This window comes from Calliphora vicina, chromosome 2, assembly GCF_958450345.1.
Source record: "Calliphora vicina chromosome 2, idCalVici1.1, whole genome shotgun sequence".
NCBI lineage: Eukaryota > Metazoa > Arthropoda > Insecta > Diptera > Calliphoridae > Calliphora > Calliphora vicina.
Genome location: NC_088781.1, coordinates 41346317 through 41372297, shown reverse-complemented (window position 1 = coordinate 41372297; position 25981 = coordinate 41346317). Strand labels below are relative to the sequence as shown.

The 25981-nt window shown below is 28.5% G+C and overlaps 1 protein-coding gene across 5 annotated transcripts in view; it reads left to right on the top strand.

The window, feature by feature from the left end:
- Pde11 (Phosphodiesterase 11) overlaps positions 1–25981 on the top strand; it is a 220252-nt gene that overhangs the window by 192882 nt on the left and 1389 nt on the right. Inside the window, exons 6-17 of one of the 5 annotated variants that reach the window (XR_010575924.1) lie at positions 3676–3826; positions 8465–8620; positions 12032–12394; positions 12463–12621; positions 12689–12865; positions 19950–20036; positions 20120–20287; positions 20484–20611; positions 20675–20863; positions 20929–21148; positions 21215–21298; positions 22976–23915. Coding sequence is in view for 4 of the 5 variants with exons in the window: in XM_065499484.1 (XP_065355556.1) it covers positions 3676–3826; positions 8465–8620; positions 12032–12394; positions 12463–12621; positions 12689–12865; positions 19950–20036; positions 20120–20287; positions 20484–20611; positions 20675–20863; positions 20929–21148; positions 21215–21298; positions 22976–24184 (3091 nt within the window). In the remaining variant the exon portion in view is untranslated. Of the gene's footprint in view, positions 1–3675; positions 3827–8464; positions 8621–12031; positions 12395–12462; positions 12622–12688; positions 12866–19949; positions 20037–20119; positions 20288–20483; positions 20612–20674; positions 20864–20928; positions 21149–21214; positions 21299–22975; positions 24809–25981 lie in introns of those variants that run through there. The other 4 variants (XM_065499484.1, XM_065499481.1, XM_065499482.1 and 1 more) reach the window with 4 other exon arrangements.

Genomic DNA, 25981 nt, shown 5'->3' with positions numbered 1-25981 from the left:
AAATAAAACTAATTTTTTTGTTTTTAATAAACCTAAGTAAAATAAGTTTTTTCAAATAAATAAAAGAATTAAAATGTATTTTATTTAGTGGTTACGTCTTTGTCGTCAAATATTTGTCATGTGTGACCCTACCTTTAGTCATCAAAACGTTAAAACCGATGGCTGGCCTGGACGATCTTTGTACTCCTTGTCCAAATCACCACTTCTAAAGCGCACAAACCAGCTCTCGCATGTTGAAACCGATGGAAAATATTCACAATAAACTTCAGTGCGCTGCAGCGGCATTTTTTTCAAATTAAAGAAGTAAAGCAAAACTTCCCGCATATGACGCTTTTTTTGCACAAAATACTATATTTTCGAAGCAACAAAAAAAAACGTTATTGTTTACACTATAATGTTCTATAACTAATTCAGAATAAATGACAGATATGTACCCTTCAAAATGACATATAAGTTATTAAAAACAAAAACCGCGTTCAAAAGATACGCCATCTATTGTAAATCCCGCATTTTTAAGTCATACACCCAATAGTTTAACAAATGAGAGTTTATGCACTGACTCCGGTTCCATTTCGGGTCCAAATACCTCCAGAGTCTGTTAACAATGTCCTAGAAATTTAAAATTACAAAATCGTAAATAATCACTTTAAAGAATAAATCTGAAAATAAGTATTGGAATATATACTTGCAAAATGTTTTTTGAGAGATAATTTTAATAAAATTTCCTCAAAATCTGCCAATTTCAAATTTGTCTCCACGCTAAACTGAAGTAAGAAGTTCCATTAAAATTTACATTTTTATACCCTTCACCTTCGTGAGAAGGGTATATACATATAAGTTTGTCATTCCGTTTGTAATTTCTACAATATAATTTTCCGACCCTATAAAATATATGGCCCTATGCTCCCTCGAGGAGTGAAAGGAACATATATATATAAAGTATATATATTCTGGATCCTTATAGATAACGTAGTCGATTAAGCCATGTCCGTCCGTCTGTCTGTCTGTTGAAATTAACTTTCCGATCAACACGATTTATACATCCATATCTCCGGAATTCTTTCGGCTCGGTTGCTATTTAATGTCGAGAAAATCGATCAACAATTGGCTGAGATATAAGGAAAAAATCAGGACAACCTCGATTTTTGACCTATATCTGGATTACCAAGTCATTAATATAAACAATATGGATATCTAATGATAGATATTTCAAAGACATTTGCAACGACTTATATAAGACCATAGTAAGTTGGACCTACAATGGATCAAAATCGGAAAAAATATCTTTTAACCCGAATTTTTTTTCACCAAAAGTATTTTTTCGCTAAATATAAAAAAAATATAAAAAAACCAAAAAAAAATAAAATTTAAAAAATAAAAATTTTAATTTAAAAAAATATTGGAAAAAAAAAATTTTCCAAAAAGGAAAAAAAAAATAAATTTTGTTTACCTAAAAACATTTAAAATGTTTATTTTAGAGTATAATTTGGTGAAGGCTATTATAAGATTCGGCACAGCCGAATATAGCTCTCTTACTTGTTAATCCTCATTTAATATTTTTCGCCAAATATTAAAAAAATTTAAAAAACCAAAAAAAAAAATTTTAAATTTAAAAAAAAAAATTCCAAAAAATGAAAAAAAAAACATTTTGTTTACCTAAAAATATTTAAAATGATTATTTTAAAGTATAATTTGGTGAAGGGTATTATAAGATTCGGCACAGCCGAATATAGCTCTCTAGTATTTATTAGATTCGTGAACATAATATCTATCAACTTTATGAAACAATGTTTAAACATTTTTTTTTTTTTCGAAAATGTAAAGTTTTGGGTTTGAGATGCGAAGGAATTTTTATAATTTGTTTTATTTTTGTTATCATGTTAATGAGGTTCATAAATGTGTATATTTTATATTTAGATATCTATACAATTTTTTTGGAAAATATTACTGCTTTTACCCAAATCTAAAAACTTAAAATAAAATGTGCAACCTCTAAACCTGATCCGATTTTGCTAAAATGTTCAGCATATGGTTTTTAAATGACATAGAACAGTTTTGGGGCTATCCTAGTGTACGTATATGCTCTCTATCCTTTGTATGCCATTTAACATGTTGTTCATGTATTGAATAAGGGGGTTATGTCCTGGCTGTTGTTGTGTGTGTCTACACGAATACGTTGCTATGTTCAGTTGCAGTTTCTACTAATTAATCACGTGAATGACCTTGACACTTTAATATAAAACTAAAAAAGATGTTCAAATGTAGAAGAGAGATATTTTATGAAAAAAAAATAAAACTGTTCAGAACAATGAAGTTATAAACATGAGGTTGCAAAATTGAAATTTATGTTTCTCTGTGGTGAAAGTAGTAAAGTCAAATGAAAGGCAGTTTTTAGAGCAAATAACTATGATGGTATTGTCTAGATTTGCAAAATTTATTTAACATTAATTAAATTTTACAGAGTTAAGTATTTGATATTTGATAGCCTATTAATGATTCAAAAATTAACAATACAATAACGTCTATACTATATATAAAAAATAATTAATATTAATCATACGCCACCATGAATTCAAATTAAAAAACTTTTAAATGACTTTTGTGCGTTTTTAACATAAAAGAGTTTTTGTTTGCAAAAAAAACATAAATGATTTATTATAGCTTTTATATTATTTTTTGTGCTTATTAAAGTTTTTCTCTAGTTTTTTTTTGCTTTATTAATCCTCCAGCTACATTTCCAATATAAATTCACACTTTTCAGCCCGAGTCATAATGACGCCTGTATTTTTTGTTTTCTCCTTCGATTCTTTGCTGTATATTTTTTGTATAATAATTTTAACACTAGTTTTTTTTTTCCATAGTTTCAAACAAATGTTGGCTCGAGGTTTTCTATTTTTTTTTTTAGTTCATTTAAATTTTTATTATAAAAGTATTTTCTATTGTTGGATTTTCTTAGTGCAAGAAAATGTGAAATCGTCTTTAGCAACATTAGGGAAATTTGAGAAAATTTGCATAATGCAACTTTTTGTTTAACTGTGCTGACATTTGTGTTGCTATTTTTTTTTGTTATCTCTTTTAACTTGGCAATGATGCGGGGTTTTTCATTTATTGTGTTTTGAGATTTTTCTATTTTCTTTTTAATACAAAGTAATTTCAAATGTTACTATTATGACTTTTGTTTTTTTGATATTTTGTAAGGAAAATTATATAGTTAATATAAAAAGGGGCATAAATGCTATTTTATAACCACAGATTTTTCTTCAAATCAAATAGCCAAAGGAATATTTCTCAGTCTTTACAAAATTTCAAATAACAAAACATTTTTACATATTTAATCAAATATCAGCCACTCAAAGGCAGTGGATTGTTTAAAGCTCTAAACTATTGCTAATTTCATAAAATAAACAACATTTTACCATTTGGCAAATAATATCTTATTCACTAGTTCAAATTTCTTACATATTTTCCACTCATTTTTGTTTTAAAACTTTAAGCAATAAAACATTGTTTCTGGTGATTTCATCACAAGTTTTTTTTCCAAAATTTATTTGCTGTAAAAAAGAATATTGCCAAAATATGGAAATAACATTGCAATTTTATTACAACAATTATTACAGTATGTAAATTTTTTTAAGCTTTTCATATTTTAATTAATGTTTTTCTTGTTATTTTCAGGTGCCTGGTGTCCAAACTATTCGATGTTTGTCCGCGCAGCACTGTCGAAGAAATGGAACAACAGGATGAGGTACAAATTGCTTGGGGTACCGGCATTGCTGGCCATGTGGCCGAAAGTGGTGAACCTGTTAATATACCAGATGCATATCAGGTGAGTCACAGAAAATAATTTTGCTTTTGAAGTCATTGGAAGGGTACTAAAGGAAAAGTGAAGAGTTTCGAAATTTAAATGCGCTTTTAATATTTTTTTTTAATAGTTTATTATTTTATACTTTTAAACTATACAATTTTATAATTTTATATTTTTATACTTTTATATTTTTATAATTTTATACTTTTGTACTTTTACACTTTTATACTTTTATATTTTTATACTTTTATATTTTTATAATTTTATACTTTTGTACTTTTACACTTTTACACTTTTACACTTTTATACCTTTATACTTTTATACTTTTATACTTTTATACTTTTATACTTTTATACTTTTATACTTTTATACTTTTATACTTGTATACTTTTGTACTTTAGTACTTTTATACTTGTATACTTTTGTACTTTTATATTTTTATACTTTAGTACTTTTATACCTTTATACTTTTATACTTTTATACTTTTATACTTTTATACTTTTATACTTTTATACTTTTACACTTTTATACTTTTATACTTTTATACTTTTATACTTTTGTACTTTTGTACTTTTATACTTTTATACTTTTATACTTTTGTACTTTTGTACTTTTATATTTTTATACTTTAGTACTTTTATACTTTTTATACTTTTATACTTGTATACTTTTGTACTTTTATACTTTAGTACTTTTATACCCTTTTACTTTTATACTTTTGTACTTATGTACTTTTATATTTTTATAATTTAGTACTTCGATACTTTTGTACTTTTAAATTTTTATACTTTAGTACTTTTATACTTTTATGCTTTTATACTTTTTATTTTTTTACTGTTATACTTTTATTTTTTTAAATTTTTATAATTTTTTTATTTTATTCTTTTATATTTTTATACTTTTGTACTTTTATACTTTTATACTTTTATACTTTTATACATTTATACTTTTATACTTTTATACTTTTATACTTTTATACTTTTATACTTTTATACTTTTATACTTTTATACTTTTATACTTTTATACTTTTATACTTTTATACTTTTATACTTTTATACTTTTATACTTTTATACTTTTATACTTTTATACTTTTATACTTTTATACTTTTATACTTTTATACTTTTATACTTTTATACTTTTATACTTTTATACTTTTATACTTTTATACTTTTATACTTTTATACTTTTATACTTTTATACTTTTATACTTTTATACTTTTATACTTTTATACTTTTGTACTTTTATACCTTTATGCTTTTATACTTTTTATACTTGTATACTTTTGTACTTTTATATTTTTATACTTTAGTACTTTTATACTTTTATACCTTTATACTTTTGTACTTTTGTACTTTTATATTTTTATACTTTAGTACTTTGATACTTTTATACTTTTTATACCTTTATGCTTTTATACTTTTATACTTTTTTACTGTTATACTTTTATTCTTTTTAATTTTTATAATTTTTTACTTTTATTCTTTTATACTATCATAATTTTATACTGTTATACTTTTATAATTTTTTACTTTTATACTTTTATGCTACTATTCTTTTATACTTTTATAATATTATACTTTTATGCTAACCATTTAGCTAATAATTTTACCCTTTAAATACATTTTATAAATTTAATTATTTGCTTTGCCATAAAATATTAATCAATTAATTTAATATTTATTTACAAAAATACTTTTTTTTTAATTCTTAAATAAACAAGAATGTGTATTTCCAAAATATTTGTTGTTCTACATCATCATCAGCCGTCCATAAATTACGCTTCGCTTAAAATAAATAGAAACTTAAATCCCAGTGTAAACTAAACAGAAGCCACAGACAAATTAAAAAAAATATTTAATATAAATAAAGAATATAATAAATTGTTAAACAAATATTAAGCAGATAAAATTGATTGTTTATTATTTAGTTTAATGTCGTGCGGCAGTCTTTTGTTTATTAGAAATATGAGCAAATAAATTCGCCAAATTTTAAATTTTTGAAGTTACACAGTAATCGGGAATAATTGACACAAAAATTGAGATTAAGCTGAAGAGATTTGTAAAAGGCATTTTCATTTATTCAACACGGAGAAATAATAGTTTTAAGACTAAAGAATTCTAAATAAATTTTAAACTTAATGCCGATCACGAATGCTTCATATTCTCTATTACTTTAATTTTAAATTTCATCGTAACTCAATAATATCATTGAATTCTTCTAAGAAACCTAAGTTTTAAGCTGAACAACTTTATTCGATACACAAATTATTTTCCTTTAACGAAAAGTATTATGCTTTGATTTTATTCTATGTATTTCTAAGCATATTAGATAACAAAACAACTCCTTCTGTTACAAGTATTCTATTTTGATAGAAATTCAATAAAGTAAGAAGAATAAATGATTTATATCAGTTTCTGTCTGTTAGTATGTGACCTTTTATTTTTTGACTGCAAGAAAATGTCCTTGAATTATTTTGCTATAATTTTTTTTTTCTTTTCTTCATTCTTAACTTGATACATATTTTATTAATGGATTTAATTTATATTGACAATGAAATAAAATGTGTGTAAATAAGTATTAAAATAAATAAGTTATTTAATGTGGAGTTAAAAAGTTTTATTATTTGGTTAGTATGTATTTAGAATAATTTAGTACAAATTGTAAATAAATCTCACGAGTCTTAAAATCAAAAAATTAAATTCATTAAAAATTATATAAAAGTATAAATGTAAAAAAGTTTAAAAGTATAAAAGTATACACGTATAAAAGTATTAAAATATAAAAAAATATAAAAGTATAAAATAATAAAATTATTAAAATGTAAAAAGTATAAAAGTATAATGGTATAAAAGTATAAAAATATAGAACTATAAAAGTAAAAAAGTATAAAATTTAAAGTATAAATGTATATAAGTATAATGGTATAAAAGTATAGAAATATAGAACTATAAAAGTATAAAATTTGCAGTATAAAAGTATAAATGTATATAAGTACATATAAAAATATCAAAGAATAATAGTATTAAAATATAAAAAGACTAAAAGTATGTAAAAAATTATAAAATTTAAATGTATAAAAATATAAAAGTATGAAAGTAAAAAAGTATAAAAGTATAAAAGTATAAAAGTTTAAAATTATAAAATTTAAAAGTATAAATGTATAAAATTATAAAAGTGTAAAAGTATAAAAATATAAATGCATATAAGTATAAAAGTATAAAAATAAAAAAGTATACATGTATAGAAGTATAAAAGTATATAAGTATAAAAGTATAAAAGTATAAAAGTATAAAAGTATAAAAGTATAAAAGTATAAAAGTATAAAAGTATAAAAGTATAAAAGTATAAAAGTATAAAAGTATAAAAGTATAAAAGTATAAAAGTATAAAAGTATAAAAGTATAAAAGTATAAAAGTATAAAAGTATAAAAGTATAAAAGTATAAAAGTATAAAAGTATAAAAGTATAAAAGTATAAAAGTATAAAAGTATAAAAGTATAAAAGTATAAAAGTATAAAAGTATAAAAGTATAAAAGTATAAAAGTATAAAAGTATAAAAGTATAAAAGTATAAAAGTATAAAAGTATAAAAGTATAAAAGTATAAAAGTATAAAAGTATAAAAGTATAAAAGTATAAAAGTATAAAAGTATAAAAGTATAAAAGTATAAAAGTATAAAAGTATAAAAGTATAAAAGTATAAAAGTATAAAAGTATAAAAGTATAAAAGTATAAAAGTATAAATGTATAAAAGTATTAAAGTATTAAAGTATAAAAGTATAAAGGTATGAACGTATAAACGTATAAAAGTATAAAAGTTTAAAAGTATAAAAGTATAAAAGCTATAAATTATAAAAGTTCTTTTTATGTATTTTTTTCAAACATAATATTAGTTTAGATCAGTGGTCGACACAACAAGAACATGACACTATACACAGAATAATTAAATTCATAATTGGAATGAATTTTTAATAAATATTATTGTATTTCCTAAACTTTTTTCATTCACAATAAGAACATGTACATAAGTATTATAAAATTGTACATGAAGGAAATTTTAGATTTTTTTCACAAATTTTTTGATATTTTATAATAAATTGCATTGCAATTACATTACTTAATGATTTAGTTCAAATATTTTTGTATAATAGCCTTATATGGGGCAATCTTTCAAGATATATCAAAAAGCCTGAAACGTAAAAATATCACTAAACATCTATTAATAGAAAAGCATTTTATATTCTTCAAAAATGCAGTAAATTTCGAACATATTTTCTCATTTTCTAGCTGAAAATCATCATGAAAATCAATAAAAATGTTTCTAAATATAAAAGTATATTGGCAGAATCGTCCCTATGTATCCTGGTTTTGTATATTCTTAAGGTTCTGTTGGATATTATAAAAATACACAAGTTGTATAAGATTAATTACATTTAGGACATATTTAAGAAACAAATCTAAAATTAATATTATCGATTTTCTGGTTTTTATTTAGTGGCCCTTTTTCTTTTTCTTAAAATACAAAACAAAAGAAAAACTAAACTCTTTAGATATAACCTTTCATTGCCTTTAAATATTGTTATATTTACTTAATACTTTTACTATTTTTATATACTAATTGTTGTTTTCTTTTTCTGTTTTTTTTTCTTCCCACAGGATGACCGTTTTAATTGTGAAATCGATACATTGACCGGTTATCGTACCAAAGCTTTACTATGTATGCCAATTAAGGATTCGTCGGGTGATGTCATTGGAGTGGCACAAGTCATTAATAAATTAAACGGGGAATATTTCTCAGAAACTGATGAAAAGGTAAAGGAACTAAATATTTGTTAAAGTGTTATTTTTAAACATCAAAAATACTTATTTATAAATTTAACAAACAAATACAAAATTTCTGTCTAGCTAAGTATTAAATGACATTTTAAACAAGACATTTAAAAGAAAAAAAAAACTAAAGTCCTTAAACCTATTGAACATTTTGAAAAGTTTCTTTGTTTCAAAAATAACCTTAAACTTTGCGGATATTATTTTATTCTGACTAAAACTATCTTACTTGTGCTATTACTTGTGCTCACTGCTCCCCAGATACCCTAAAAAACTTTGTTCCAAAATCCTTAAAGTTTTGCTTGTAACAACGAACTATTTAATTTAAAACATCAACTTTTGTTGTAGTTTAGACAACAATACAAAATTCTTTTGTGTATTGTAGAAGAGTATTTGAATTGTGGTAGCTCGGCAGGAGAGCGCAACATAATGTGGGCGGTAGTAACAACTTCTAGAGATATTCGTAAATTTTCGATATATTAACCAACAAAATTTCCTTTTTATTTCAAATTTCTTAAATTCCATATAGAATTTTTGCATTACTTTGCTTTTGAATAGCAACAAATTACCTTTCCCTACCACTTACCCACGCCTCTGTTTAAATGCAAGCATACAACACCACATTTATTTAGTTTGGAAACTATCGACATTTCTTTAAGCTTTCTTTTGAGGAAAAACTGATTAGAATGTATGAAATAGTTCTTGGTATTGAACACTAAAACGTTTGAAGGTTCTTAGAATTATGTCAAAGTTTCTAACAATTCTAAATACATTGTAGCTGCACATTTCCATATCATAAAAGAAACATATTCGTGGGTTGTAATTTCTGATGACTATTTGAAGGTTGATTTTCATACTACACGTAAATAAACACCTACTTGCAACACCTAATTTAGCAGCTGTCAGCTCTTTCCCAAATATTACACTTATGGCTGAAGATCACTTGAATAGAATTCTATTGTGAAATACATTTTGGATCATAAACCAGCGGGAACTGACACGTATTAACCAAAATCCAAACATGTGCCCTAACGTTGTCATGATGGAATATTACGGTTTATTGTCTGGCCGCATATTCTGTGGGTTTTTCGGAAAATGTTCGTTTCAAACGAATCAGTTGCCTTCGGTACAGATTTCTTGTGAAGGTCTGGCTAGACTTCAGCAGCTCATATTAGACAGGACCCTTTTGATCCCACCAAATACAGAGCATTATCTTAGAGCCATCGATATTTGGCTTTGGTGTCGACTCGACTGGTTGGTCGGGCTTCACGTGCGTTTTTTTAAACTTCAGGTTATTGTAATAGATCCATTTGTCATTGCAAGTAATGAATCGGTGCAAAAATGATTTACTTTTATAGCGTTCAAGCAGCATTTCAGACATTCAAAATCATCCTTCAATGTCTCTCCGCTTTATTTCGTATGGTACCCTGGTTTTGGATGAATGCTGCTGCTTGAAAACGTTTGGAAATTCCTGATTGAGTAGCTCATAATGATTTGGCAAGTTCTTGTTGAGTTTGAAAGGAATCTTCATGGAGCAATTTTTGGTCTTCAAACTTTTTGGCTTCCGTGTCAAAATCACCAACGACCATTATATCACGAACGCCACCACTCCAATACATTTTCTGAGCACTGAAGCCAATTGCTATCTGCGGCTTTTAATGGTCCAGTAGAGTCAGCAACAGCACTTATTAAACTACAATTGGTTGCCCGAAATTTGCCACTAGCACAAACATCAGTCATTTAACCAACGATTTTCTACCCCCTTCGGATTTTAAACCACAGCCATCAAGTGTTAATCGAAGTGACCTCACAAGGACAGTACAAGTCCAGGGGCTCTATGGATCCCCATGGAACTAGAACTCTCACCAGGAATGAGGTCCGTGCAACCTCAGAGCCCCGTTTTCGCTCCATATTTATCTTTGGAAAATAACATCAAGGTGTGAGTTTTCACCAAGATGTACCAAGGGGTAGGCAGCAATCTGCTGTTAAATAATAATAAACCGAGGTTGTCTTGGTTTTTTCCTTATAACTCAGCCATTTGCCGATTGTATTGATTTTAAATAGCAAACGAGCCAGGAGTATTCCCGATATATTTATATATGAATCGTGTATGTAAGTTATTTGGAGGCTACGGAAAATTGATTTCAACATACAGACGGACATGGCTATATCGACTCCGCTATCTATACAATCCAGAATATATATACTTTGTGGGGTCGCAAATGAAAAATTTAGAAATTACAACCGGAATGACAAACTTATATATACCCTTGCCTCTCATGGTGAAGGTTCTAATAATTTGTGACCAAAATCCAAAAAAAAATCCGCCATAACAAATCAGTCCTCACGCATTTTCCATCCTCATTTAGTGTTTACTACAATCGAAAACATTTTTTTATTAATTTTTTTGAAATATCGATTTGTTTTAACAAAAAATTTTCTTCACCATTTCTTATACCACCATCAAAAAATATGAAGAGTTTGTCACAGACCCACATTAGTATATAAACACTGGGTCCTCATAAGATTCTATGAAGATCTAGCTATGTCCGTCCTTCTGTATGTCTTTTGAAAACACGATATGGCTCAAACGAAAGGAGCAAGCTGGCTCCTCTCTGTTGATAAGGTTTGTTTGGTACTGAAAATGGGTAAAATCGGTCCTTGATGTCACCCCGGAATACTGTTTGAGCAGTCTCAAATATGTGGATTATGCGGCAATCCTGATATAATGTTAAACAAATTAGTTCTAAGTACTCTGAAATTATACTGAAAGCATTCCCATACAAAGTCCCCCTCAGAAAATGATTTGAACATTCATTGAACATTTATATGAACCTAAATCTTTCTAACTATTGTGAGGATCGGTCCATAATTGATCCTATCCCCTATAAAAGGCAAATATTTTATTGTCAAATATTGATGGTGGGAATAGAGTATATAAAATTCGGCACAAATGAATATAGCTCTCTTACTTGTTTTTTATCTAGGTATGGTCTTTAAAGTCTACTAAAAAGACTTTCAATTTCCTTAAAATATATATTTTCTTTTTAAAAGCTCGTTTAAAATAATTGAACTTAAATAGCTTACAAAATTTCCAAGAATTATTTCAAAAATTGTTACATAGTTCAATAAAATATTGTTACATTGTAACTTGCTGGCAAAATCCTTAAAGCAAACTAAACAATTTTGTACAATATATTGTTGTATGGCAACTTTTCAAGCGGAAAACTTTAATGATTTAGTTTTAATTGGAAAATTTTCCTTTCGTTTGCATTTACGCTCTACTACCATGTTACCTATACAATATACAACCTTTTACCTTTTTTTAAACAAATTAATCACCACTATTTGTCTAATTTTTATTTTGTTTTGTTTTGCTTTTCATGTTTCCTCAAGGTTTTTGCTTCCTATTTACAATTCTGTGGTATTGGTTTACGCAACGCTCAATTGTACGAGAAATCACAGTTGGAAATTAAACGTAATCAGGTGTTGCTCGATTTGGCACGCATGATCTTCGAGGAGCAAAGCACCATTGAGCACATGGTCTTTCGTATACTAACACACATGCAGAGTCTAATACAATGCCAAAGAGTTCAAATACTGCTGGTGCATGAGGCATCCAAGGGAAGTTTCTCGCGGGTATTTGATTTTGAAGCCAACGATTTGAGTGAGGAGGAGTCGACGAATCGTACCAGTCCCTTTGAATCGAGATTTCCCATAAATGTGGGCATAACGGGTCATGTGGCAACAACGGGAGAGGTATGTTTAAAAACTTATTAAATAGATATTTTAATATTTCTATTTTTATTTTTATTTTATAATTGCAGACTGTTAATATACCAAATGCTTATGCGGATGATCGTTTTGATCCCAGTGTTGATGAGAATTCCAATTTCCAGCATAAATCCATTTTATGCATGGCCATTAAGAATTCATTGGGTCAGATTATTGGTGTCATACAATTAATAAATAAATTTGATAATTTGGTGAGTTTTTTTTTTGTTATGGAAAATAGAATGTTTAAAATTTATTATTTTATTTGATTTCTTTTAGACTTTCACCAAAAATGATGAAAATTTTGTAGAGGCTTTTGCCATTTTCTGTGGCATGGGCATTCATAATACCCACATGTACGAGAAGGCCATTGTTGCCATGGCCAAACAAAGTGTTACTTTGGAAGTTTTAAGTTATCATGCTTCGGCTACCATAGATGAGGCTCATCGTTTAAGGGTAAGTCTAACTAATTAGCTATGATTGTGTTATTGTTGCCCTTATACATTTTTCATCTTCCATCATTCCAACAATTTACCTCAAAAATAAAAAAGAAGTAAAGCCCAGATAGAGCAAAAAAGGTTCTTTTTTTATTATTGTCCCCTAATTAACATAATTTTCTAGTTTATCTTGGCTGTTACATTTCGAAGAATTTTAAAGATACTTGGTTTTGCTACAAACATTTGCTGGTATTTATGGCTGATAATTAAAAGCAACTGTAACAGATGTCAGTTATAATTGTTTGACTTTAACGTGTTTAAGTTGGTTTGTTTGTTTTTAAACGTTTTTTTTTTCTTAAAACCCGGGGGAGGTGTTTAGATTTCTAATTTTAGGGATGTAAGAAGAATTTATGTAAATTTGTTATATAAAGGTTAATGACCTTAGGACGTGTTAGCATTTAAGGCAAACATATAATAGAGATAAGCTTTTTAAATAGTGGCAATTTATAGAGGGTGTTTAGGGAGATAAAGAAATAGATAATTGTAGAACAAAGTAAATCTTTTTATACCCTACACCACCATAGTGGGGAGGGTATTATGCGTTTGTCCAGATGTTTGTAACGCCAAAAAATATTAGTCTAACACTAACCTTAAAGTATATCGATCGATTTAGAATCACTTTCTGTCCGTCCGTCTGTCTGGCTGGCTGTCCATATAAACCTTGTGCGCAGAGTACAGGTCGCAATTTTGAAGATATTTCGATTAAATTTGGTACATATTATTTTTTTGGCCCAAGGACCAAGCCTATTGAAACTAGCTGAAATCGGCCCATTATTTCACCTAGCCCCCATACAAATGCCCTTCCGAAATTGGACTTTATCGGTCATAAATGTTTAATTTATACATGTATCTCCACAAATTCCGCTCCAAATAAGTTTTATATATACAAAATTCATGTCACCAAATTTTGTTACGATCGGTCCATAATTAGTCATAGCTCCCATATAGACCCGCTTCCGAAAATCACGTTAACGTGCATAAATCGCTTAAAAATGTTGGTATACACACAAAATTCAACATAAATAACTTTCACATAAACATAAATCACACGACCCAAATTCATGGTGATCGGTCCATAATTGGTCATAGCTCCCATATAAGGCCCACTGCCGAAAATCACTCAAAATTATAAATTATTGAAATTTTTAAAGAAAAATGTTTTTGCTCTTTTACTTAGTGTAGGGTATTATATGGTCGGGCTTGACCGATCATATTTTCATACTTGTTTTTGTTTTATTACTTTTAAAGAAAAAATCCTTAAATAGACAAATATTTTCTTTAACGACAGCTACTATTTAGATTTAATACTCTAACCCGCAAACGTGCCTCAAAGCATGCATTACTAAACACCGATTATCTCAAAAAGTAATCATAATTTTTGTTTTAAATTTAACTGTGACTTTAGTTACAGATTTGTTAATATTTCCCTCGAAGATCAAAATGCATTCTGACTTTTAGTTTTTGTTCTGTCAGCTGCTTTGTGAATGATGTCATAATTTTAGCACATGAAATTTTGTGTGTGATTTTTTTTTAAATAAAAGTTTTACTAACTTTTAGTCGCCCGATCTATTCGAAATATTTTTTATCAGTTCTTTTTCATTGGTTTTTCAGTAAAATCGTTTTAAAAATATTTTTTTACACCTAAAGCGGCAACAATGCCCGGAGGCACTCTTCATCTTTTTGCATCTGGTTCCGAAACATTTAAATGCAAATTAGTTTCTGATGGCTGTTCTGAGTTTATTGGGCCATAATTACCTTAAAAAAAATTATTCGACAACTTTTTTGCGGGTTAGAGGGTTAAGATTGTTTTACACCTTCTATCTATCTATATAAAAATGAAATGGTCCATGTATGTAATGGCATCATGTGAGAACGGCTGGAGCGATTTGGCCAATTTTTTCGATTCGAAATTTTCAGGAGATGGTTTGTAAAGAAAAAAAAAATTCAAAAATTCCGTGTAAAACTTTTTTTTTTGAATCCAGTCAACTGTAATAGAAGAGCTCCCTAAAGTATGCAGTACAAATTTAGATATTTTATTTGCAAATAAATAAGAACAGGCAGGTGTGTGTGGGTTGGAGAAACTTAAAGAACTAACATTAGTAAATGCTACCGGGTGAAACCGGGGCGGTGAACTAGTATTTTAATAAACTTAACCATGATCGATAGGGGTATAAGTTTGCCATTCTGTTTAGAATTTTAAATTTTATTCATTTGTGACCCAATAATGTATAATTCTGGATCATTATAGTTAGTGGAGTCGATATAAACATGTCAGTCGGTCTGTTGAAATCAACTTCCCGAAGCCCTCCAATAATTTACAAACATGATTGATACACCAATATATCGCGTATAGTCCTGGTTCGGTTTCTATTTAAAATCATCTTATTTTTACCAAGGGTGGGGGTCGACTTTGACAGTCTGTATCTCACCATGTATTCCAGCACGATGTTTTCAAATTTCATTTACTGAAAGCCAATGACCTTTTCTATGATTCGTTCATACATCATTTTGCAATCTGACCAGTAGTTTAGAAGATTATGTGCGTTATCACGTCAATCGAAAAAATATGGTAATAAATATGTATCTTCTAAATATCTTCTATACATTTCAAATTAATTATGGAAATATAACATAAAATTAAGATTTATATGTTTGCTCTTTATAAAACCATACTTCTCGGTTTAATTCACATATTCCTGTTAACTTTCATCTGGTTGGCTATAAATTTATAGCCACCAAAGTGACATTTATACAAAAGAAATAAACTTTTTTTATGGTTTTCGTTAGATTTGCAACATAAAACAGTCGCAGCCAACAAATCACAAACAAAAACTTAAATTAAAATCTGTGGTTAAGAAAACAACAAACAAGAAATGAAAAACCAACAGCAGCAGCATTAAAAACGTTTAAAATATTTTGAGAAATTAAAAAAATTTTAAGATATAAGTCTAATACTTTGATAAGGGTCTGCCTTTAAAATGGCATTAAAAAAGTGATAAATAAAAAAGAAAGTCCTTAAAAAAACTTGAACAACAAGTTAAAGTTTGCCAAAGCAAAAAAAAATCCATAAATAAATAAGCCGCTGTTTAAATCTGTGGCAAACCCCACAGGAAATAGAAAAAATACAAACAAAATAGAAAAAAGGGTCAATAAATTATATTATTTTTTCTCTATTGGTTTGTTGCTTTTAAAAACAAAAACTCATTTAAAGCCCTCTTAAGGATAACCAATGTTAATTGCCATTTTGATACATTTTCTTGCACAAACATATTTTTAACGTATGTCACTATTTAGACCCTTTTAAAACAATTAGGTCCCAGATTTAATTGGGTTCTTTTCTATTTAAAATCCTTTGTTAAAGTATGTTTAAGAGATTTTTCTTTTAAGTCGCATAAATCAATTGCCTGTTTTGTTTTAGCATTAGATTTTCAATTATTATATTATTTCCTTCTATTTTTTTAAAATAAAAAGAATAGAAAATGTGCATTAAGGAGGTCCTTATTAAGCATTTTTTTCAATTTTCGAAGCTCCCAATATCCGTCATCTAAAACCAAGTGCTGAAAATTTAAGTACAATCGGATAAAGTTTAGAGGTTGCACATTTTATTGAAAGTTTCTACACCATTTCTAATTGTATTTCAGAAGTTTCTAAATTTATTTCAGAAAATTCCAATTAATTTTCAGAAATTTCCAATTATATTGCAGAATTTTCCTATTGAATTTCAGAAATTTCCAATTATATTTCAGAATTTTTTAATTCAATTTCAGAATATTCCAATTATATTTCAGAATTTTCCATTTATATTTCAGAAATTTTTAATTGAATTTTTGTTAGCTCTTGTTGAGTTTAACAACAATCTTCATGGAGTAATTCCTTCAAACTTTTTTAACTGGCCTAGGCGATTTTTGTCTTCCATGTCAAAATCACTACTTATCTAGCACGTTAAAACCGAAGGACCACATTCACCATAAGCTGCGGTTGCTAGTCCCAATTCCAACTACGAACCCATTGCAAAATAAATGCCACCTTAATATTCATGGCCTGCACCACTACTATAGATAGAGAAGCCCTGTCTTCTTAACCCATATTTCATTTTGTTTTCTGACATTCAGCTTCAATTTGTTCATAATATGTAGTGACTACAAGTTGGAAATAAGTAGAAACTACAAGTAAAACAGCAGCAGCAACAATTTAAATTGTAAAGCTTTTGGGACAAGTAATTGAGACATGTTGATTTATGTCAATTGATGATGCTACTCTTTGTTTTAGTCTTTTATGTTTTACATTCGTAAGATTAATGAGAAAATATTTTTGTGAAAATGAAAAAGGAATACACTGCAAAAAAAAATATAAAGATTTTGGTGGAACCATGCTAAAGCGCACCTTTAAATAATTCACTACAATTTCGTTGAGTGCATTTCATTTGTATGCCCTTCACCATGAGTGGCAGGCATATATACAGTGGTGGTCAAAACATATGCAACCAGCAACAGAATTTTACAAAAGTGGTTTAAACTAGTTTAAGATGTAAACAAAAATATTCATTTGCTTATAATATATTTTAATTAATGCTTTAAAAATAAGAATATGAAATTTAATTCAGAATTTTTTGCATTGAAAAGAAAAAAAATTTAAAAAACTACGTATGGGTTGATATTTCATTGGCCAAAACATATGCAACTATTTGCTTTTAAAACATTTCGTCTATAAAACTTAATATTTCGTGGCAAATCCTATATTTTCAATGACGGCCTTACATCGGCAAGGCAGTGAAGCTATCAAATTGGTAATAAAATTTGCAGGAATAGCGTTCCAAGCATCTACCAATCCTTGAAACATAATATCTGAATTAGTGCAATTTTCGGGTCGATTCTTTGATTAACGATTTCCCAAATGTTCTCAATGGGATTTAAATCTAGTAATTGTGGTGGCCATTCCATTACCGAAACTCTTTCTTGTGCTAACCATGATTTAACAACATGTGAAGAGTGCTTGGGGTCGTTATCGTGCTGAATAACTCATCGAAGAGGCATATTATCCTCAGAATTTGGAAGCATTACTCTTTCCAAGATGTCTCTATAGATAAATCCATCCATTATTTCATTAATTTAGAGCGATGGGACAACTCCAGCAGCAGAAATACTGCCCCCATACCATTACGTTGCATCCTCCATGTTTCAGTGTCTTTTTACAGTATCGTGCTTGAAGCCGCGTGTTAAGTGGTCATCTTACGTAACACATGAAATCACTTCTGATGATATTAAATTCGGATTCGTCGCTAAATAGGACAGTCGTCCATTTGTTTTCTGGCCAATTTAAATACTCCATAGCAAACTTGAAACGTTTATTTTGATTACGTTTTGATATAAGCGGTTTTTGCGCGTAGGGAAAACGTCGGTGAAGCATGCAGGATGCAACGTAATGGTATGGGGGTTGTTTTTCTGCTGCTGGAGTTGTCCCATCGCTCTAAATTAATGAAATAATGGATGGATTTATCTATAGAGACATCTTGGAAAGAGTAATGCTTCCAAATTCTGAGGATAATATGCCTCTTCGATGAGTTATTCAGCACGATAACGACCCCAAGCACTCTTCACATGTTGTTAAATCATGGTTAGCACAAGAAAGAGTTTCGGTAATGGAATGGCCACCACAATTACTAGATTTAAATCCCATTGAGAACATTTGGGAAATCGTTAATCAAAGAATCGACCCGAAAATTGCACTAATTCAGATATTATGTTTCAAGGATTGGTAGATGCTTGGAACGCTATTCCTGCAAATTTTATTACCAATTTGATAGCTTCACTGCCTTGCCGATGTAAGGCCGTCATTGAAAATATAGGATTTGCCACGAAATATTAAGTTTTATAGACGAAATGTTTTAAAAGCAAATAGTTGCATATGTTTTGGCCAATGAAATATCAACCCATACGTAGTTTTTTAAATTTTTTTTCTTTTCAATGCAAAAAATTCTGAATTAAATTTCATATTCTTATTTTTAAAGCATTAATTAAAATATATTATAAGCAAATGAATATTTTTGTTTACATCTTAAACTAGTTTAAACCACTTTTGTAAAATTCTGTTGCTGGTTGCATATGTTTTGACCACCACTGTATATTTATGGGATATATATCGTATGCTATAGCCATGACAGTCTGTTGAAATCAACTTTCCCAATTTCGCAAATAACTTACATACATGATTAATACATTAATATATCCGTTATAGTCCAACTTAGGCTGCTATTTAAAATCGAAAAAACTACCTCGATTTATTCACCTATTTTTCACAAATGTGAGAAGGATATATAGTTTGTCATTCCGTTTATAATTTTCACAATATAATTTTCCGATCCTATAAAGTATATATATTCTGGATCCTTATAGATAGCGGATTCGATTAAGCCATGTCCGTCTGTATGTTGAAATCAACTTTCCGAAGCCCCCAAATAACTAACATACACGATTCATACATCAATATCTCCGGTATTCTTCCGGCTCGGTTGCTATTTAAAATAGAGAAAATCGGTCCACAAATGGCTGAGATATAAGGAAAAAACCATGTCAACCTCGATTTTTGACCTACATCTTGATTACAAAGTCATTAATATAGACAATATGGATATCTAATGATAGATATTTCAAAGACCTTTGCAACGACGTATATAAGACGTTTATAGTAAGTTGGACCTACAATGAGTCAAAATCGGAAAAAATATTTTTTAACCCGAATTTTTTTTTCAGGTAAAGTTTGTTTTCGCTGAATATTAAAAAAATTTTAAAAACAAAAAAAATTTTAAAATTTAAAAAAAAATAAAATTTAAAAAAATAAATTTCAAAAAATTAATAAAACAGCTGGAAAAAAATAAATATTGTTTACCTAAAAATTGTATTTAAAATTTTTATTTTGAAGTATAATTTGGTGAAGGGTATACACGATTCGGTGCAGCCGAATAAAGCACTCTTACTTGTTCTTCATTTCATTTTTATCATAAATATTTTATTTATTTGTTTATAATATCCTGTATTTCCTTTTAGCGCTTAAGAGTACCATCCGCTGCTCATTTCCGTTTACATGATTTCCGTTTTGATGATATACATTTCGAAGATGATGATACATTAAAGGTATAAAGGATTTATTTTTGCACAAACTATTTAAATAAATATTTAATAAACTTGTGTGTTTCCACCTTATTTTCCTTTAACAGGCATGCTTGCGTATGTTTTTGGATTTGGATTTCGTGGAACGTTTTCACATTGACTACGAGGTCTTGTGTCGCTGGCTGTTGAGTGTCAAAAAGAATTATCGCAATGTCACTTATCATAACTGGCGACATGCCTTTAATGTGGCCCAAATGATGTTTGCCATATTAACGGTAAGTTGAGTTTTATTTTTTGTGCTAAAACCCTAAAACTGTTCTGTTTTTTGTCTTGTTTTTTTCCTTTTTGTCCTTTTTGTCATTGTTTTCCTTTCCCCTATTTATTTAAATTTATTTTGCTTGAGTTTCATCTGTTTCTAATTTCATTTATTTTTAAATTTTGTATGTAAAAAATTGATTTTACTAATCAAAGATTTCCCATCATGGACAGGCCACGCAATGGTGGAAGATATTTGGTGAAATTGAATGTTTGGCATTGATAATAGCCTGTTTATGCCATGATTTAGATCACCGGGGGACCAATAATTCATTTCAAATAAAGTGAGTTTTTTGTTCAATTTAATTAAACAAATTTATTTAAATTATATTATTTTTTCTATTTAGAGCTTCTTCTCCATTGGCTCAATTGTATTCCACTTCTACCATGGAACATCATCATTTCGATCAGTGTTTAATGATCTTAAACAGTCCTGGCAATCAAATTTTGGCGAATTTATCTTCGGAGGATTATTGTCGTGTCATTAAAGTATTAGAAGATGCTATATTATCTACCGATTTGGCGGTTTATTTAAGGTTAGATTGTTCACTTTTTTTAAATAATTTTATTTTAATATTAAATTATTGTTCTTGTTTTATAGAAAACGTGGCACCTTTTTGCAAAGCGTCCAAGAGCAACCCATGAGCTATTGGGTTGATGAAGAGCCTCGTGCTTTATTGCGTGCCATGAGCATGACCGTTTGTGATTTATCGGCCATAACGAAACCTTGGGACATCGAGAAACGTGTAGCCGATTTGGTTAGTTCGGAATTCTTTGAACAGGGTGATATGGAAAAACAGGAATTAAATATTACGCCTATTGTAAGTTAGAATTTTGTTAGAATTTTCTGTATTAAGAGATTAATTTATGATGTTTTTGTAATTTAGGACATTATGAACCGTGAAAAAGAAGATGAATTACCCATGATGCAGGTTGGCTTTATTGACTCCATTTGCTTGCCAATATATGAGGTAAGTTGAAATTTATTTTCTTGTATTTTTTAAAGAATATAAATTTATAATTGTTACGTTTTTACCTTTTAAAAACTGTGGTTTATTTCCTTTAAATAAATCGCATACTTTCGATTGCAAATGAAAGCAGTTTAGTAGTTTAAAATTGTAACAACTCTTTATTTATTCAAATTTACACAACAACAGTTTAAATAGTCACTATGTGTTTTTATACAAATATACATTTATAATTCAGAATTCAAAACACTTAAATTACACTATATAATTTACAAGACAGTCGATGTTAACTCTAACAGCGCCTATTATAAACTGACTACCGACTCCAACCTCTGCAACTATTTATACACAGCGCCATCTTCCTTCCAGTACCTTCATGCATGATCTTAATGGACAGACTAGAATGTTCGAATTGTAGAGTTTTTAGCAGCTTCAATGTTAATGTTAGCAGGTTAGAGACCTGTTAGAGATCCGACAGCGTCCAATACATCCCGAAAAAGTCAATGTTTGGTATGAATTTTGGATTGGCGGTGTTATCGGCCCATATATCTTTGATAACGACACACAGTGGTATAGAAAAAAGAAGAAAATAAATCTGTAACTTCTAGAAGGTTAGTCAGGTTTGAATAAAATTTCACATGCTCAAAGATACATCCCGAAAAAGTCAATGTTTGGAATGGATTTGGGATTGGCGGTGTTATCGGCCCATATATCTTTGATAACGACACACAGTGGTATATATAGATGGTTAGTCAGGTTTGAATAAAATTTCACATTCTCAAAGATGAAGTATTGTCGAAGCACTACAAAAAACCTTGGTGTAGCTATCAATTATATCTTGTAGTTGGGAGATATTCGCATTTGAAAATAAAATTTTGAACATTTTTACCCACCCTTCTCCCATTTTTTGATAACAGTGGATCTAAATATTTTCTCCATTATTTCTTTAAAGAACTAATTACAAATTTATGTGTCAAATAATAAAAGAATTGTTCAAAAATTATATGCATTTGAATTTAAAAAAGACGATTTTTCGGTAGTTTTTTGGGAAAAAAAGTACTTTTATGTTTTGTAAGTTATCTAAAAAATTTCTAAGAAGATGTATAAGGAATTTATACTTTTTGTAAAGCTAACTTTACATCAAATATTTTCAATGGAAAAAAGTTTTAAAATTTTTGTACCGAGGGAACCAGATTCATCCAAAACACTCCTATTTTTTTATATAAAATTCAATTGCAGAGCAAAAATTCTCAAATCGCATGGTCGGTATCAAAATATAGTAACCCATTTTAGATGGCCAAATATGTTCTTAATTATTTTGTGAAGGGTTCCGATAATCCCGCCCCTGGTATAGAAATTATATCCAAAAAACTAAAAAATCCCATTTTTGGGATTTTTCAAAACTTTTTTAGGATTTTCGGGATTCCTGATAACAAATTTCAAAATTTGTTTTTATTTTTAATTTTCAATAGAAAAATCTATATAACTGTAAAATTTCACTAAAAAACATTCATAAATAAAATTTTTATTTCAATTTGAAAAATTTGAAACCTTTTTTTTTCATAAAATAGTTTTTATCAAAAAAGAAAACAGGTTTTTTACAATAATTCCAATTTTGCTTAAGATTTACGAGAAAATGTTAATAACTTATCACTGACAATCTCCTATCTTTCCTTGCAGGCATTTTCACAACTCTCCGATAAACTAGAACCTCTAGTCGAGGGAGTTCGCGATAATCGCCAACACTGGATTTCACTTGCCGAAGGTGTTGAAACGAAACAGAACAAAAAAAGCAATGGCATCGTACGAACTAAAAACAATCGCAACAGTCACACCAAAAGCATACTAAATACACCGGATGCCACAGTAACGCCAAATAGTGATCTCAAAAATGAACTAGAAGCTGAAAATGATAATGAAGACGATGCCATAGAACTGGATCAAACCACAGAAAATGATGCCGACGAAGATGAGACGGGCATTGAGGCAGATGATGATGATTCGGAAACCGAACTATTGCAAGAACATTCAACAATTTGTTATTCAACAGCCTCTAGTAGGCTGTCAACACCACCACCCACTGGTGAAGAGGACAGTTCTCCTAACTCGCCCACCAAAAAAGGTTCCCTAACCGAAACACAAGCCCAAATGATAGCGGCCAATGTGGATAGTCTCAATTCTAAGATACTAAGGCAGCGCAATTCCTCGTCATCGTCATCATGTCGAAATTGTGAGTGCATGCGTGTTAGAAAGACGTCATCGTTGAAGGGAGCCAATGAAATGCTACGTGCAAATGGTAGTAATCGAGCCTATAGTAAAAGTACACCTTCAATGGCAAACTGTGGCACTGGTGCGGGTCATCAACAGAGTGTTACACCACAGCAGCCACAACAACACCATCATCATCATCATAATAGTTCCTCAGCGTCCTCGTCTAACTCTCATCATCAGGGACACACACATCATGGCCATCACCAACAACACCACCACCATCATCATCATCACCATCATCACAGCAGCGGTGCTAGCAGTGCTGGTGGTCTAACAACAACCGGTGCAGGTTTGAATTTATCCAACCAGTCCACTCTGTCGGAAAGTGATAAAATACCAAAAATCGTTGGTAAGTTAGGAAATCTCGATAAAAAATTTCCACACATTACGACTACCTCCAATGGTTGTGCCGCCTATGCGGCCGTACCCAATGGTCATTTCAATTACTTGCCAAATAATGTATTATCACGTCGCCATTCGGAAACGAATGGGGCCGCAACTCTTACCACCAATTTCTGTAATAATACCAATGCAAATGCAACTGAAACTGCAACATCAGCAACAAAAACTAGTCAATCTATAACTACCATGCCCCAAACGTCAATATGTGATAAATAAAGGAATGAAGAACTAAAGAAAAAAGAGCAAGAAAATGCTCTGTTTTTTTGTTTAGAGAGAAAAAAAGGTTTGGGTGCAGTGTTGGCTTTATAGTTGATGGGTTAATTGTTGCGATGATTGTTTTCTAAAGAGACGGATTTGTAAGATTTAAGTAAATTAAAGGGCTTAAGTATGTAAGATAATTTGTTTAAGAAATTACTTTGTTAAATGATTAAGCATTAAGATATGTTTCCAAGGTCAAAGATAAGAGAAACTTGGCTATATTTTTTTAAAATGGGACTGTCAAAGTTTATACTTTGTCTGACACTTGAAAATGTCAAGTTATACTAGTTTCTTGTTGTAAACAGTTGCCTTGAAAGCATCTTAAACATCTTAGGTGGTTTAAACTATCTTAAGAATTTAATTTATTTTTGACCAAATAATCAACCAATTAAGTTTTACAACTAAATATGCTACTACTTAAAGGAAAATATATAAAAAAAACTTATTAAAGAAACATAAAATAGTTTTTTAAAACAAATTTGTTCTTTAGATGTTTTAGAAAACAAAAAATGAAAAATGAAATACATACCGTTAAATAATTTTATTAATTACTAAACAAAATAAATCCTAAAGTTTCCTATTATTGTATATTTAACAAAATTAAACTAAATCTAAAGTAATAAACATATTTAAAAGATAAATAAATCAACTTAGTTGAAAATATGTAGTCACACGTCATACAATAATTTAAAACAAAAAAAAATGAAAACCTAAAAACATAGTTCAATTTGTAATTAAGTTAAATTATAATACAATAATAATAAAAACCAAATAAATTTTGAAAAAAAAAAATTCTAAAAAATAAAAGAATTTGTTAAAAATTGTTTATAAGCTAAAACGAACAATATTCAAAATTTTTAATTCAATTTAATTGTAATTAAATAAGAACAAAATTAACAACTAAAAATTGTTTTTAACCCAAAAATCTTTTAATAAAAGTTAAATTTGAACTGAATCAGAAACTGAACTGTAAAATAATTTTAAAATGTTTGTATGAAAATCACTCAGTTTTAATACAATTTTAGAAAGTTTTTCATACAAAAAATTTAAATTTTTTGTTTCCATTTTTGTTTCTGAATCAGGCTCTTAATTTAATAAATTTTTATTTCAAGATTTTTTTTTATTTAAAATTTATTGTTTTCTTAATTTAAAATATTATTACTAATATAGAAAACCTATTTGTTTTGAATTTTAAACAAGTCAATTTTGTCGCTGTTTTATTAAAATGAAAAACACTTAAATAGTATTTTGTCTTTAGAAATATTTAAGTTTAATGTTAATTCTTAAGCTTAAGATTTAAATATTCAATATGGAATTAAGACGGGTATCAAAACAAATAAATTTTGATTTCAATTTTGGTTCCTAGGCCAATAAGGAAATTCAAAAATCTATTATCTACTATTACTTTAAACATTATAAATGATATAAATAGCAAATAAGTTGTTTAAGAAAATTTGAGATTTTGTTGCTCCAAATTTTAAAAGAAATCAGATACTAACCCAGCAAACATATTTAGAAATTCAAATTTAAAACTATTATTGGGCAGTTTGCCAACAACATTACAAATATTTAAAAATTAGCAAATGTTGTTGAAATTTTAAACAACAAATTCCTATTTCTTCGTTCCTGAAAACTTTAAGATATGTTTGCATTGTTAATAAAATTGTTTTGGGTTAGATCTATAAACTATTTAATATCTCAATGTAATCGATGTTTGTTAATTGCTAAAAACAAACAAAACTATTGTAGATCTGT